The sequence below is a fragment of the Pyrus communis genome, chromosome 17 (assembly GCF_963583255.1).
Source record: "Pyrus communis chromosome 17, drPyrComm1.1, whole genome shotgun sequence".
In the NCBI taxonomy this organism is placed as follows: domain Eukaryota; kingdom Viridiplantae; phylum Streptophyta; class Magnoliopsida; order Rosales; family Rosaceae; genus Pyrus; species Pyrus communis.
The window spans coordinates 232,796-248,970 of record NC_084819.1 but is presented as its reverse complement, the minus strand read 5'-3'; the positions used below and the strand labels follow the sequence as shown (position 1 = coordinate 248,970).

Here is a 16,175-nt window from a genome sequence, read left to right as displayed (position 1 = left end):
TAGAAACTTGTCCTTCGCTTCAACCCGACTTTTAGTATGCCTTCATTTCTTCCAAAAATATTATATACAACATCAATTTCGGTGTTTGGCAACTGTTGTGCATAAGAAATGCACCTAAGACAAGGTTAAGACTAGACATTCGACTTGTATCTTATACATTTTAATATATGCACAATTGAGGTGTTCAAGCTGGTAGCCTACAAAAAGTTTGTTACCAAATTGTATCTCGAATCACGCGTGCTATTACCCGTGAAGACAATCGACTGAGCACTTCAGGGAGCACTTTGGAAGAGATGCTCGGCAAAATTGGAAGAAGCTCTTGGATAACCTGGGACACATTCAAACCCTGCACACGTCCCCAAAACCACATAAATACAGCACAAAATAAAAATTAGTATCCTGAAGGAACGTCATATGCGACAAGCTATTGACAGGTGTTGAGCATAAGGGTTGTAATTAAGCACCTGATTTGATATCCTTGACGTGGAACTTCCCGCAGTCAGGAACTCGAGTATTGTTTGGACGTTGTTCAATATAACTCTATCCTCTTCGGTTATTGTTGGTACAAGTCCTGCTGGCTTGAACAGCCCAAAGGTAGGAACCATGCCGAAAACTGGGGTAGGATTCCCCAATCCAAGAATAGCCATCGTACGAACCAATTGTTCCCTCGTAACTGCATCAATGCCTTTCACGATCTGCATTGCAGGTGAAATATAATACTTTATACAGATAGTATGCTTAGTATGCTTTACAAGCATTTTATGCAAACTAAATTCTAAATCAAACCGTGCACAGTGCTCATTAGATGTGCATACTACTAAGAGACCGCAGCTATAGACTTCTAGTTTGTCAGAGCATTGGACAATATAGCTGTTAACTAAAGGAAATACATGCAGTTAGACAGATTAGTGAAATCCCATATGTTTTAGGGCAGCAAGACAGAAGCCGAGGGAGTGAAAAGAGAAATACTTCTTATGCGGTACCAGTAAAATTTCACTAAACTATCAGGTGATATATACAATAACAAATTTCAGTCCCTAAGACTTGATTTGTTAACTTTCTCCATTGCATATTGTCGCAAAAAGGGAAACAACTCTGCAATCAATGTCGGAAAGTAACACCACCATTTCCACAGTCTAAGGATAGGATAGGATAGTAAGCTAATCAAATAATACTTGTTTGTTTTAAAAGTATCTTCTAGAAGTACCTCATCCAGAAGAAATTCTCTGAAAAAGCTCCCTTTATCAGACAGTAAAAATGCTAAAGCCGTCCTTGTTTGTATTGGTTGGCCATTTGACATAAATGCGGGAAAGGGTGACTCGGTTTGACCTTGCAGAATACCAAGTTCAGCCATTTCACCATTCAGTTCCTCTCCACCTCCACTTTTAGCTGCAGTTATGAAAGTTTCAAAGGCTTGCATCACATCAATAAATCTCTCCGCATCAAACAATCCAGATTTCCCATATATTGTATAACGCAACGCACTCCTTAGCCGTGGGGAGTCATCAGTCAGGAGCCTCTAACAATGAAACAAAAAGAACGGAAAATCAGAAAAAGATGGAGCATTTCATTAGCATAAAACAACAAAAGATAAAATGATGGAGCATTTCTCAGGTATCCCTAGAGGTTTTTCATACAATCGCATGGTCCAACGAACACTCATTTATGACATAAAAGCAAATTAAAATATGGAAGAGCGAATAATTTTATTACCGACCAAGAGACCATTTACACCACCATTAGCATATTTAATCCACGTGATATCAAAGCTAAATGCCAAAAAGAATCAGATACATGAGCAATACCTGGGCAATATACGGATAGGCCTCATCCACAATGGCAAAATCAGGATTTCCTACTAAAGCTATGCCTTCCAGGACCCCAATTGCCCTAATTATAAGAGCAAAATAAGGGGGTATCCTAAATGGATAGTCGAATGTGATTTGAGCCAAATCTGATGCCAACTCCTGGAAGTTGATATTTTTTGCTCCTCCACCTTCAAGAGCCTGATCAAAAACCTTGGCCAGAACTGGCAAAATAGGTTCTAGATTAACCCCCTCTGAAATGAATCCAAGCTTGACAAAGTCTTTAACTATGGCAGCATAGTCACGATGGATAAGGTGAGCAATTGCCTCGATCATTCCATACTTCTGATCATCAGTTAATTTAGTGACGAGACCTATTACAACAAAAGTGATATTTAGGAAACATGAATTCTACTTGACAGCTAGAAGTTAGTAATATTTCTGTACAACGTTTCATTTGGAGTGTTCAAGATAGGCAATGTTAAGGAACCAACAGGATTTCCTTAGAGTTATGCAACTTATGCTCATAGGGCACAAAAATGTGTCGGACCTGTACATGTGGAGTGCCATTTCTATATTAAGATAAATACCCCACCAATGACGATGAACTGAAGAAAAAGCATACATAATAGGTGATCACAGTCACAAATTGGAATGAACCTTTGTTATAGAACGTATGCGCATATTAGGTCAGCATGCTGCATTTTAAGGAGAGAGTTTTATAAGCAATGAGGGAATTTGTGAATCTATCATTCAATTTTTTATTCAGTGGTCCCATGTCTATTTTCCTGCTAGTTCATGACTTCAATTGCAAGATTAATGGACCTCACAGTCAGCATACTTTGACTTTTCTCATGTCAAAGCATACTTTGACTTTTCTCATGTCAAAGTTTCGAAATTTATTGTAATAGGATACCTAGTTTAAGGTTAACAGTTGTAGGGTTCGGTCTACATTGACTTAAGATTGGATCTGAGTTTTATTATAGTAAGATGAAATCATGATAAACCAAAGTAGAAGAAACTCCACTGGATGGAAGAAAACTGACGTGCTATCTTTTACCATAATTTTTTTTTTCTATCTATTGATATGTGACATAGGTATATTCTTTAATCATATATTTCTTTTACTTATAAAAGTTTAAACATAGTTCACAGAAGCACATGAAACCAATTTGCACCAAATAATTTAATACAGTATGCAGGTGATGTTTCAAACCAAATGGAAACATGACCTTTGGGAAAATACTGCAATGAGTAGAATATTACCAAAGTCAAGTATGGCAAGCTTCCCATCTGGAGTGCGAATCATATTCCCAGGATGAGGATCAGCATGAAATATTCCAGTATCAAGCAACTGTGAAGAATGACAATTTAAAAAACTTGGCTAGAAGACGTCAAGGGTGCTAATTATCATTTACATTAATTTAGCCCATCCAAAAAAGAATAGCATGCAATTGCATTTCCTTGCCCAAAAATTACTCTAAAAAGTGAAAAAGGAAACGCGAAGCCACACTGGAGCGGTATTTCTAAACAAATACAACAACAAAACCTTAACTTATGAAAATCATCACTGTGTAAACAGCACAATAAAGCGGACTTTCACATGCCAAATACGTAGAAAACCAATTTACAAAAGTTAATTGTACGTTAATCAAGCAGGAAAGAATATTGCCAGATCTGCAGGAAGAAAGCAACTGTTTCATGACCATGCTTAACTATGAAGTATAAAAGGTCAACCGAAACTGAAAGTCTGTTTATAATTATCTGCCTCTAGAAATACAAAAGCGGCAAATCTAATAATAGTACTTTACCTGCTTCAAGTAACATATGACTCCAACATTAACCAGTTCTCCAACATCACTTTCAGTACTCTGAGATAACTTTTCTCCATCTATCCATCCTGTAGTAAGAACCTTTCTTGAAGTATATTTCTGGTAGGTTTTTGGTACAACTACCTGAAAAACATGAATGCATAATAGTTTACACATTCTTAAGCAGATACTATTACACATAAGAAGAATCACAACTAGATAGGGGAGATAAATTTTGTTTGGAAAAGGTCCTGAAGTGCTATTTATGGAAGCCAGCTCACACATTTGCACATTTTAAGGGATTCTAAAGCCATCTCTTAGCATGTATAGTGAAGCTGCAAGTGCAAGAATATACAGAGACTATGATTCCACCCTTCTGTGGAAGAAAGTGCTATTTATTTAGTCAAGACAGTAGCGTATGTCTGTTTGCGTGCGTGTATTGAGATGGGGGGAAGAGGGGTGTATAACAAAACGAAGTTAGAGCTATCGGACTCACCTGTGGAAGGTCCTTCCTCATCAATTCGGCAAAGATTGTTCCATTTTCACCCTCATTAACATAATCCAGCTCTTCAAAAAAACGAGCAGCCCATTCATCAACTAATCCAACCACATCTATCGAGATCTGGCAAGATAAGGGAAGGAGGAAATCACACAGCCTTAGAAAGAAAGTTATAAATCAACAGAAGAAGCAACAACACCATAAGTTGGAGATGTACCTGAGGAAACTTCCTGAGAACCAAACCCAAGTTGCGTATGACAAACAAATCAACAGTCACTGTTTCAAGAACAAAAGGCCGTTGCACTTTAACAGCCACGAGATCTCCATTTTCTTTCAGCCGTCCCTTGTATACTTGCCCGAGAGATGCTGCAACAGATATTCCACAAGAAGATAAAATCTATTAGAGCATGGAACTTCAGAAGCTAGATGTTGTAGATATAATCACAAGAAGAAGAAAAAAAAGTGTCTTTTCTTATGATTAAATAGTATCATGATTCCTACCAGCAGCAATTGGAGAAGGAGAAAGCTCAGAGTAGATGTTAGGCCATGGCTGACCAAGCTCCTCCTCAATGAGAGCCATAGCTATATCATCTGGAAATGAAGGAACCTTCATGTATCATCAATTGGACATATCAGCTATGAAAAAGATACCATGAACTATGTATATGATGACATTGCTAAATGTATCGCATTCACATTCACCTATGCACCGACAGAAACTTTGTGAAAAGTAACAATGCCAACTCCAAATATTAAAATGGTATAAGAAGAAATGCCTTTACCTTATCACAAAGCTTTTGTAGCTCAGTCATTGCAGCAGGTGACAGTATATCAGGTCGAATGCTCAAAGCTTGCCCAAGTTTGATATATGCGGGACCCAAAGAGGTTACAATTTCCCTTAATTCAATGGCTCTAGCAACTTCATTCTGATCAAGAAAATATTGAAAAATCAAGGTAAAGATTGAACATTCACAACACAGGCAGACTAAAATTTTACAAAGGGCAAGTAACAGTATCTGAAAGGAGAGCTGCAAGACTCACCTCCTTGACCTTCTTGTTTATAATATCCCACACAAGACGCGAGAGGAAACCCCCAGCAACAGAGAGTAATTGGGTTACACGTGTCAAAACAGCACGTGGCCGTTTTCCCCAATAAGCAGAGATACTATCAGGATCATACACCAAAGGCAAAAACTCACTGCTTTCGTCTACCTATAGATCCAAAAAGAAATCACATAGCATAAAAAACCAACATATAGCAATACAACAGCTGCACCAAGTTTCGAAAAATAAAGCTTCGGTTATTTATGGCTTCAGTTGGAAAGAGCATTAAGGAACAGAAAAGTGATTACATCCATTGATAGCAAGTGATGACTCAAAAACACCTGCAGTTTTCCACTAAGTATCCAGCTGTTGTATTATTCTTATGACTTTTTTCAGCACCATTTCAAGAGTATGATGTTGTTTAAGTACAACGGGCATCAACCCTTACCATTTTCAACCAATTTCATATAAAACACACAGAAAAATAAATAAATAAAATTGAGAATAATAATACCTCAACAAGGCGAAGCTCAACGTCATCCTGAGCGAACTGTGAGTCGCTTAGATTTTGTCCCCGAAGACCTCTCATGAGTATTGCCAAGTCTTCATTTTCTTCCATCTGTGCCCTCACTCTCTTGATTTCAGTTGAAACATCTCCAATTCTCTGCCAATTTCCAAAATCAATCATCTGTTAACCAAACTTTAGAATTAAATCCAGAGTTTTCTAAAGAAAACATGAAATTGCACTCCCCCAGACTGAATTGAACTATATGCCTCGTTCATTTTCTTTTCCACTTTCTCATCAACCAAACAGACATTTGAATGACTGAATATCACCGACCAACTCGATCAAGAAACGAAAGAGAAAATTACAACAAAGCAAAGACAAGATTTGACCGCTGATTAATACCGTGGAAACTCCAACTCCATTGATAGGTTTGGAGCCGTTGACGGAGTTTGGAGGCGGAGATTTGGGCAGCGAGCCGTTGGAAACCCTGTTGAGAGATTTCGATGGCGGAGTGCGTGAGGAGCCATTGGAGGAGCCTGGCGACCCGGAGCCAGCGGGTTTGGGGTCGGTGGCAACCGCTAAAATACGGTTAAGTCGTTTGGGAATGCGAATTCTAGTGTTTGTGTTTGGAAATGAATGTTTGGAGGTGGAGATGCCGATTCCGCTGCAGACCAGCTGTGGCGCTGCGCCCATCGGGCGGAGCCGATTTGAGACGCTTTCTTTTTCTTTCTTTCTTTCTTTCTTGAGAGAGAGAGAGAGAGAGAGAGAGCGTGCGTGTGTCTGTGTCAGTGTGCGTGGAAGCAGAGCAGAAAAGAAAGAAGTGGACTCAGAAAATGTGGGTTGGCAGATTAAATATTGAGAGGCGTTGGAAGGACCTACTCATTACTGGCCTTTGGAGGAAGACGTGGCAGGATGCCAAGCCAAGGGAAGCTGTTTTTTAACTTTTATTGCTTGCTTGGTTGGCAAACCTTTCCTTTCCATTCATTTCCTGCGATGCTACGGGTAGTGTGCACTGTGCACTTCGACCGTAAGCCTAAGAGATTGCCTGGATTATCGTCTGATGGAATCTATTGCCGACCGGACAACCATGAAAACTTGTTTTCAATTCGAGTTGGCCGGATTTGCACGTTACCAATGAATTAGAGTTTTAAACTTTGTGACCTGCCGAACTCTCCTTTCACCTAATGTAAAGATATCGCATCTTACAAAACTTTACAAACAAAACCTAAAACAAAGAAAGAGGAGAGAGATTGTGGGAAAAAAAAAAAAAAAAATCTGAGAAAGGAAAAGGACAGATTTTTACGATCCAATAAAAATATGAATTGATTCTGTGCGCATTAACTATATTAACATTAGGATGTGACATCCACACATTTTATTTTACTTCTTATACATTCTTTTTAATTTTTGACCGTCGGATCGGATGAATTGAAGAAGATCTACGGATAGAAATTATCAAGAGATGTGTGACAAGTAAAATGAGATGTGTGGATAGCACACCCCTTAACATGAGTGAGTTTGGACAGGTCAGTTTTCTACGAGTTAAATGTTTTAACACCGCTCACTGAATATTTATAGGCAGCTGGGTGGGTGGATTATAATCGTAATACAATAAATTATAAGGAAAATTAATAAAAAATATTTGAAAACTTTAAATTTTAATAATAAGGACAAAATAAAGGTAAAGTAAATAGTACTATGATTGACTTTTTAATATAAAAATATGATTTTTCGTTAAAGTGAACAATACTGAAAGTTTTTCGTGAAAATTCTCTACATTATAAGATCAAAACCGACCCAACATGTCCTATCATCGATGGATACGGTGGATTTGGCGGTTTGTTGAGCTAAATGACAAATCAAGTTCAAATGTAAATTGTAAAAAATAATAAAGACATGAAAATTATTTTGCAAGTGGCATTCGTTTTATTGTCGCAGGTAAAAGTTCATTTTATTTGGTAAATCTTTTTTGTTTTAGGACACATTAGAAAATATGCCCGCATGATGGTGCAGGAACTTGAATGCATCACGTTGAACTGCATAAATAAAATACATTTTACTTGAATAAATTCAATATAATCATGAATGAAGAGAAGGATAGATGAGTAAATGGAGTCGATAAGATATGCAGTTTCGTTTTTATATACATTCAACTTAACTGACATAAAAAGACATTGTACAATTAACAGGACGAAACTGAACATTTTGGTTCCCTAATAAACAGAAGTAACATGTAGCTCACACAAATCTTGCCCCTGCAGTCAATGTGGCAAAATATATATCCTCTAGGTTAGGCACATGTTTGAGCAGTTGACAAAAAACATAAAAATTGTTTCGTTCTTATTCAAGCATCTAAGTTTTCAAGCACAAACGTGCAAAGTAAAAAACATGCAGGACGCCTATTTCCAGAAGAATCTAAGATATAATTGACTGGACCAATAAATAAAGAATCTATCGATATGATTTTCAACCAAACTATAAAAAAGAGCTTTATAACAGCGCAATCAACATTATTTGAACTCAACTAAAAAGAAACTGATAGCATGTTATAAATTCCACAGGTAATTTGATTTTGCAGATTAAAAAGAGTCGAACAATATTGAAAATTACTAAACCCCATCACAACAAATCCATACCCATACCTCCCTTACCCGTTCCCTTCAACCCTTGCACAACATCCTCCCATCTCTCTCACCCTTGTCCCATCTCTCTGTCTGTGCAAATTGCAGAAAACAAACCCTAAACCAAATCCCTGAAATCCCTCGCCTAAATCCTCCCACATCTCTCTTGGACACCCCCGATCTCTAACTCTGCAAACCCTAAACCAAATCTCCTAATCCTATCTTGAACCCCCCTCATCTCTGTGCCAATCGCACAAACAAAAACCCAAACCTAATCATTCAAATCCCACCAAAACCTAATCCTTGAAATCCTACCCAAACCCAATCCTGAAACCCCTTGTCTCAGACACCCAACACCTCTCCCTCAGATAGCCCTAAACGAAGAGCCTCGTAGCATCAAATCAACCTGCAACACCCACGGGCGAGATTGAGTATTTTCATTTTAATGTACCAGCAAGGAAACGATAGTATATTCCAAAATTTGTAGTTTACAGAGAAATATAAATACTGTTTTCAAGGAATTAATATGATTGCAAATGTAATAGCTCCATACATTACAGAGTGAGGTAGGATAAATGATGGAAGACGCACTGAAATTTGAGGTCCATGTCCATAGCATTGATCCATATATGGATATGTTGCACAGATCTACAATTCAAGCTCCGAACAAAGTATCAATTTATCAGCAATTGTGACATTCATTATTCCTAAAAAAGTTGTTGATTCACAAATAAACAAATGAAAGTAATCGGAAAAGAAACACTTACCACATGCTGGTTGAATCCGAACTCAAAATGACCATGATATTTTCCCGGCGATCATCACTAAGAGATTGCTGCCTGGGACTTCTGTCCATCCCCTGAAAACAATGTCATTAAGTTATTTATTGGATAAATGTGTGTGTACCCAAGAACTACACGGAAACAACCACAAAGATTCAAACTTCCACAGTAAATATGATCTGCAACTAATAAAAAAAATAATCGACTGGAAATCACATATAAACCCAAATGAATCTGAACCCACCAAGCAAAACTTAAAAACACACGAGTTCAGATAAATTTTTGGTTATTGTTTCTCTCTTTCAAGCAACCTTACATCAGTAAAGGAAGCCAGAGATTTTAACCTTTTACCTTTTACCTTTTACCTTGGGTCTGAGATCCTCAAGTCGTGCACTCTCCAAATGGTTCCAGAAAACAAAAAGCATTGTTTCCTGGAAAAGCACCAATATTCAGACATTTGCATAACTACTGGTGCACTAATTGAGTTCCCAACCTTAAATGCACCAATCCAAATAAACATATTTTACCAGAATAAATCCAACAAAATCACAAATCAACATAGGCATCTCTTAAGAATTTAAATAACCAAGATTTGGATGAACTGATTGTAAGCATTTGTGCATAGATGTGAAACTATTTACATAAAACATGTGAAGGACAATCAGTTTAGAGTTTCAAAATATTAAATATTAAAATTTCCATAAAAGATAAGTATTGGGAAACAAAGTTGACATCTCACCTTCCACAATAGGTCGACAAATCCTTTGATTACGCTTTGGCTTCTTGTTTACCTGAAAACACAAATTCATTGTTCAGAATATCATAATTTCATGAAATGGTTCACCTTTGAATCAAGAAGAGCACCTTTGTTTTATGTATGGTACTGATAATCAACTCATAATATCGGATCTCAATTTATTTCAAACTTTTATGCATTTTTTACTAGGGGTGTGATATCCACACACCCCATTTTACTTCTCACACACCTTTTTAATTTTCGGCCGTCGGATCAGATGAATTGAAGAAGATCAACGGATAGAAATTATCAAGGGGTGTGTGAGAAGTAAAATGGGGTGTGTGGATAGCACACCCCCTTTTACTATTCTAGGATCCATTTAGGCAATCTCTTAGACCATTAGTTTGTTCCCTTTGACTAAAATAAAAAACAGCACATCCGCTTGCTGCTTAGTGACTTGATAAGTCAGTCACAAAAATAACATGTATAATGCAAATATGGATCAGGAAAAAACAACGGCTATAGAATTGATTATACAGAAGAAGAATATGTACTTATTGTGAGGTTATCTCAGCTATCCACTATGACCCAGTATACATAGCAAGTAAAAACTATAGCAGCAAAAAGATCTCACGTATATAAATCTTACATAAACTTTGTTTTTGTACAGTGTCTTCTCCCTTCAATGACAGTTTGTTTCTTATCCAGAAAAACAAAATGAGCAGGTTAATGATACTCACATGTGTAAAATGCTAATCCTACGGTCTAAAGTTAACTAAGTTTTTTAGTGTAAAATCCCTAATTTCATTGCATTTTGATTGATCACAGTTCGTGACTTGTTAAACTTGATAAATCCTTAGACATTTTGGGAACTTGATAGCTTAAATTTTCTTTAGTCACAAATGTGCTCATAAAAGCAAATTACAGCAACCCAATATATACTAAAAACTTGGAGAAGGGACTCAATTAGTCAACGAACAGGTGCCTCACCTTTCGTGTTAAAGACCAAAGAGAGAAAACCAAGCTGAACTCTTCAAAATTCGTTGGCACACATGCATCATCGGCTCAATTGAATGTATAATGCATACTTAGATACAACCATTCAAACAATTGTTATAGATTGACATAAGCCTCCAAACTTCAAAAAAATTGAAACCTTCAAAAAGCAAAGCCTTTTTTCCTTCATATTTGTACTGTTTCGATTAGCTTATCTCTCCACTTGATTCATTATTTCTAAAGGAAGTTCTAATCACTACCAAAACAGCTTAATAACAGTTGATTATCTCAAAAAAAAAAAAAAAAAAAGGGAAAACATGAAATACTAACTGTACTGAAAATCCCAAATGCATAACACATGGTTCTAATCTAAACCCTAATTCTAAAATTTAGAATTTGGCAAAAAAATGAAAATTGGAATGATTAGCATGGAAATGAGAGGAGAAGTGTGAGCGAATCTACACATAAGGGCTTCAGATCTGAGTCTGGAGCTGAAAGTGGCGGAGGTTGCGAACTTAAGAGTATGGAAAAGGCGGGAAGGATTTTGCTCTGCTGCCTCATGGCCTTTCCTGTCGCTGGACCTGCTCTGGTTCCTTGCAAAAACAACGAAAATTAAATATGAAACTCACCGGAAACTCAGAAAACCTCGTCAAAAAAACTGGACAGCAACTTACCTCGGATTCACCTTTAACCCGTAACAAATCTTTTCACATTATTCTCTATTGCCACTCTAACTTTTTCACGGTAAGAAAACCTCTGCAAAATAATTCTATCTAATTTGTAAGTGGGTCTTCTCTCTTTCAGGAAAGCAGCCCGTTCCTTGTTCTTCTTCTCATCGGCTTTCTTTACTTTTCTTTCGTATGCTCTTATCTCTCTCAACCGCTCGAGTAGTGGTTCATGCTGAATGAAAGAAACATCTTTCAAGTGATAATAGGTATGGTGATTTCCTTTCACCTTTTTCTTCGGCTCCCGAGGGAACACGCCCTTTAGAATACACAATTTCCTATAATTTCCAACAGCATGCACATGTATTAAGCAATCATACAATAATTTAACCGATAAATCCGAATAATGCACAAACCCTAAACCCTAGATAAACATAAATTACGTAAATCATGTGAAAATACAGAAATTACAACTTGAATACCAGAGGCAGACCTGAAGGAAGACTGACTTGAAGTTGCTTGACAGCTTGTGACCTGGTGACGTACCTCGCGGCATTTCCTTCCTCTTCTTTCCCTGCAAATTCGAGGGATAATCAATGGGAAGTGTGAGAAAATGGTGAAATTAAATATTGGAAATTGTTCTTTTAATACTGATGTATATAGGAGAGCTCATCAGAGACGGAGGATGTGACCTAGAACTTACCGCAAGCCTGTAATGCTTATGCTTCACCGGGGCCTCAATTTGCAGATAGAGGCTCGGCACGATAGAAACCTCTTTCCCCCTTCAAATCTGTAATCCCCACCCAAAAAACCACGCACGGGCCTTCCTGACGCAAACGGTGGAGTAAGACGACATAGGCGAAAGTAGGGATCGGCGAGGGATCTGAAGGAAATTACAGAGTGAGAAAATATTTCTTGGGATTTTTATTGTGTCATTTGAGTAACTAAAAGAGGACTACAACAGTCAAATATAGTGAAAGAATAATTAAGGGCAAACTGATTGTATGATTAAAGAAATCTCATACCTTCCATAAAAAATCAAAGCGAAAACCAGAGATGTGTGAGGATAGGAAGAGATTGATACCTTACCGGACGTTGGGGGTAGCCCAAGTTGACCGAAATCGACGAAACCTTGCTCGACCTCTCTCTCTCTCTCTCTGTCCACATGAGAAAACAACATCACCCAAAAGGTCAAAGATTTCCAAAACCAAAAGGAAATTAAGAGAGAAACGGAGGGGAGAGAGAGAGAGATCCGAGTACCGTTAGTTAAAGCGTGGACGGCGTCGGTTCTCCGACCACTGCAATCCCTGAAGATCTCTTCCGCCGTTCGCGGACTCGAGCCCACCTCCCTGCTCCTTTCCTTCATCTCACCGAAGCTCTCGAGTTACAGAAATGAAGGGTTTTAGGAAGAAAGCTAAAAGCACCTTAGTGGCAATCTTGTAAATAAACTGAAATATCGTCCAAAACACTGTTCATTTGTACGGTGCAATTTCCCCTCCTTCTTTAGACTAAAGTAATTGGTTAAGGTCTATAGATGCCATGCTACCTTTTGAATTCAGAGGTTATAAAACCTAGATACAACCGATCCGAAGGTTGTCGTCGGAGCGGTCCACTGCACAATCGTTTGGAAAGAGAGAGAAAAACCTAGATACAACCGATCCGAAGGTCGTCGTCGGAGCGGTCCACTGCACAATCGTTTGGAAAGAGAGAGAAACTATGTATGGATGATTTTTCAACGACTACTAAGACCTGGTTTGGTACTGAGGTGATTCTGAAAAAAACTGCTATAAAAAAAAGCTGGGATCTGTTTTTGTGTTTGGTAAACACTCAGCTTCAGCTTTTTTTCACAGTTTTGGATGAAAAAAAGCCAAAAACAAGAAGCTACAAAACCTAGTTTTAAAAAACCAGCTTTTTTTCACATCTGTTTTACATAAAAGTTTATCAAACACTGTAATACTGCTTTTTTTTTTCTTTCAAAAGCACTTTTAAAAAAAAGTTTACCAAACACTCTGCTGCTTTATTTCACAGCTGCTTATTCTCACAGCACAGCAAAAGCAGCTTTTTTTCAAAGCACAGCAATACCAAACTAGCCCTAATTCGAAGGGTCAAAGTTGCAAAAAAAAAAAAATTTAAATAAATAATATTATCTACACTAAGGGGTAGGAGAGTGAGCTAAACCTCACATCATAATAATGTGTGATGTGGTTCAAATTCAGTATCGAACCTAAGATCACTTACTTACAAATATAAAGGAATATCACGAGACCGTAATATTGGAAGACGAAAGTTGCAATTAAAGAGTGGGGACATAAATTGCACCTTCAAAGTATTCAACATGCATGCTTAATTGGAGTGGAAATTCATTTTCAAAATAATCCAGTGAAGGGAAACCTTATTTATTTTCTTGTTGACAAAGGAAAACATTATTTTACAAACTATGCTCTTTATTCCTCGATCAGTTAGCTAAAGATTTATCAAGTAGAATTCGTCGATGATATTGTCCGAGAGCCCATATGGGAAAAGACATTTCGATAAACTCCGTAATTTAGTATACAGTGCCTCATAAATATGGTAAAAACGTACATGAAATGTATCCATATAAACAGAAACTTGGTGTTCAAAAGCTTTATTTCATTCTACAAAGAGTTTGTGCAATCCCTGGTCTGATGGGCCTACATATTCACATGCATATGGCCCAACTCAAACAATTTGGTGCCCTGGTCTGATGGGCCATAGGCTCTTGCCGTTGGTAAGCAGAGTTGTGTGGTGGAGATAGAAAAACCGTTGGGCGTTTCTTTTGATGTCTAGTTTGTGTCATGCATATACCCTAAAGTTTTGTTTCGTGTGTCTTTTTTTGGAAGTTTATTCTATAGGCCCACTTGTTTTTCGGTTGTTTGTTTCGGCCGCGTTTTTTTTTTTTTTTTTTTGTAAGATGCAACCTTTATTTCCGATATTCACATTGTATTTTAAATCGTCATTTTTGGCCATCAATTGCACTATTCTATGATGTTTTTGATAAAAAAAAAAAAAATATATATATATATATATTCTAAGAAGGGTGTAGTCAAATTATGATTTGATAGGATTTCAATACAGTTTAAAATTGGGTTATGGTCAATTAAGATTTTAAATGATAGACTTTAAAATATTTTGAAATCATCGTGTAGTCATATTAGGATATTAATGGATTTTAAAAAATATATCCAAATCCATAGGTAGTCGATTATGATTTTAAATTAGTCCACACAAGTCTAGGTGTAGTGAAAATTTCAAAGATTTGCTAAGATTTTATTGGAAGATGAATTTTGATGGATTTGAGAGCAACAAGTGTAACAACCTGGCCCAGATTTTACGGAACAGAAGGGTATTTTGGTAAATTCATTTGGATTATGGGATATTTGTTTAAAATATTGTTTTTGGGTCTTAATAGGCGTGCCCAAGGGGGGCCCACTTGCTTTTGGGGTTGTCCCTCGTCCCACTCTCCTTACTCATCTCCCTTCCGTGAGTTTCACTATCCATCTCACTTCATCTCTCTCCTCATCTCTACACTCTTCTTTTCCCTCCCAAATTACACACACAGACGGCACCACCACCCACACAACCTCACCATCTCTAGCAAGCCCTCGAACCACACCCCTAGATCACCACCATCTTTTCTCCCATATTTCTCTCTCCCTCTAGTTATGGTAACACAGTGACTGTGCTTGGACTTCTCGGTGAGCTTTACCGACTTCGACCAAGAAACCAACTCGAGGAGACTCTCCCCAATTTTTCGACAAAGATGGAAGGTTTGCAGGCGTCTTCCAACCATCTTCCAGCCATGGTTGGCCACGAGGAAGGTATGGTTCGATTCCTTGCTTCACAGGTTTCATTTTGGTATATTATATGGTGACTTTTAGTTGAGATTTGATCTCTGTCGGAGCTCGGAAAATTCCGGCCGAAATCCGGCCTTTTTCTTCAATAGGGTTCGGTGACCCACAAGTGTAACGAGCCAAACCTAGCCCGAGGTAACCCAAACCCCAACCCAGGCCTTTGGGCCATGGAACCGGCCCTTTTGGCAAACCCAAACCCATTACCCAAAAACCCAAGTAGAACCGGCCCAACCCAGATGGAATATTATGTTAGGGAATATTCTGTTAGGAAATATTTTGTGAAATATTCCGTTAGGGAACATTCTCTGGAATATTCTTTTTGTTGACTTTTACGAAGTTTGCCGAGGACCTCTCTTAGGATCATTTGACGTCTTGAATCCATTTCTGATGTCTGTTTTCCCATATTCAATAGTTATGATAGAGTTTTATTGATTGGTACCTTTATGTGCTTAGGTGCATTTATTGTGGCGTTTCCATCTTCGTTAGTTTGCGTGGCTCTTCGACGGCAAAGTATCTGTGAGTGGAACCCTTCTAAAATGCATATTTTTCTATTAGAAATGCATACATGAAAAACATGATTTGATGGTTACGTTTTCTGAAACGTTTATAAGTAAATTGGATTTACGCTTTATGATATTCATGCTTTATCAATTTTATGTTCTTAGTAGTATATATGATTGATGACTATATACTACGAATAGGTTTTACGATATGACGTTTTACCTACTAAACTCCAGTTAAGATAGATAGATAGATAGATAGATAGATATATATATAACGTACTTGGTGGTTATTCGAATGTCCTGCCTACAGGTGATGATACTACCTAGGGGCAA

At 37.6% G+C, this 16,175-nt stretch overlaps 1 protein-coding gene and 1 long non-coding RNA gene across 16 annotated transcripts; both read right to left on the bottom strand.

The window, feature by feature from the left end:
• Positions 1–16: 16 nt before the first annotated feature.
• Positions 17–6,490, bottom strand: LOC137722794 (uncharacterized). 2 transcript variants are annotated; one of them, XM_068461885.1, is made up of 13 exons: positions 6,070–6,490; positions 5,674–5,847; positions 5,157–5,327; positions 4,898–5,041; positions 4,617–4,722; positions 4,333–4,481; positions 4,113–4,238; positions 3,617–3,760; positions 3,072–3,159; positions 1,806–2,179; positions 1,208–1,519; positions 465–695; positions 17–346 (listed from the first exon to the last, which is right to left on the bottom strand). In XM_068461885.1, exons 1-13 carry the CDS (start codon positions 6,358–6,360, stop codon positions 212–214), a joined length of 2,445 nt encoding a protein of 814 aa, XP_068317986.1. In that variant the 5' UTR covers positions 6,361–6,490; the 3' UTR covers positions 17–211. The 2 variants fall into 2 exon arrangements, with proteins under 2 accessions (XP_068317986.1, XP_068317987.1); XM_068461886.1 differs by having other exon boundaries at positions 5,674–5,823; positions 6,070–6,489.
• Positions 6,491–7,771: 1,281 nt separating this feature from the next.
• On the bottom strand, positions 7,772–13,068 carry LOC137723532 (uncharacterized). Of its 14 annotated transcripts, none has more exons than XR_011066929.1 (10): positions 12,728–13,056; positions 12,552–12,618; positions 12,171–12,350; positions 11,961–12,041; positions 11,477–11,805; positions 11,265–11,388; positions 9,810–9,861; positions 9,429–9,501; positions 9,056–9,147; positions 7,772–8,936 (listed from the first exon to the last, which is right to left on the bottom strand). It is a non-coding gene; the product is annotated as an uncharacterized lncRNA (long non-coding RNA). The 14 variants fall into 14 exon arrangements; XR_011066927.1 differs by having other exon boundaries at positions 9,436–9,501; positions 11,265–11,395; positions 12,728–13,051; XR_011066923.1 differs by having other exon boundaries at positions 11,265–11,395; positions 12,728–13,049.
• Positions 13,069–16,175: the final 3,107 nt, after the last annotated feature.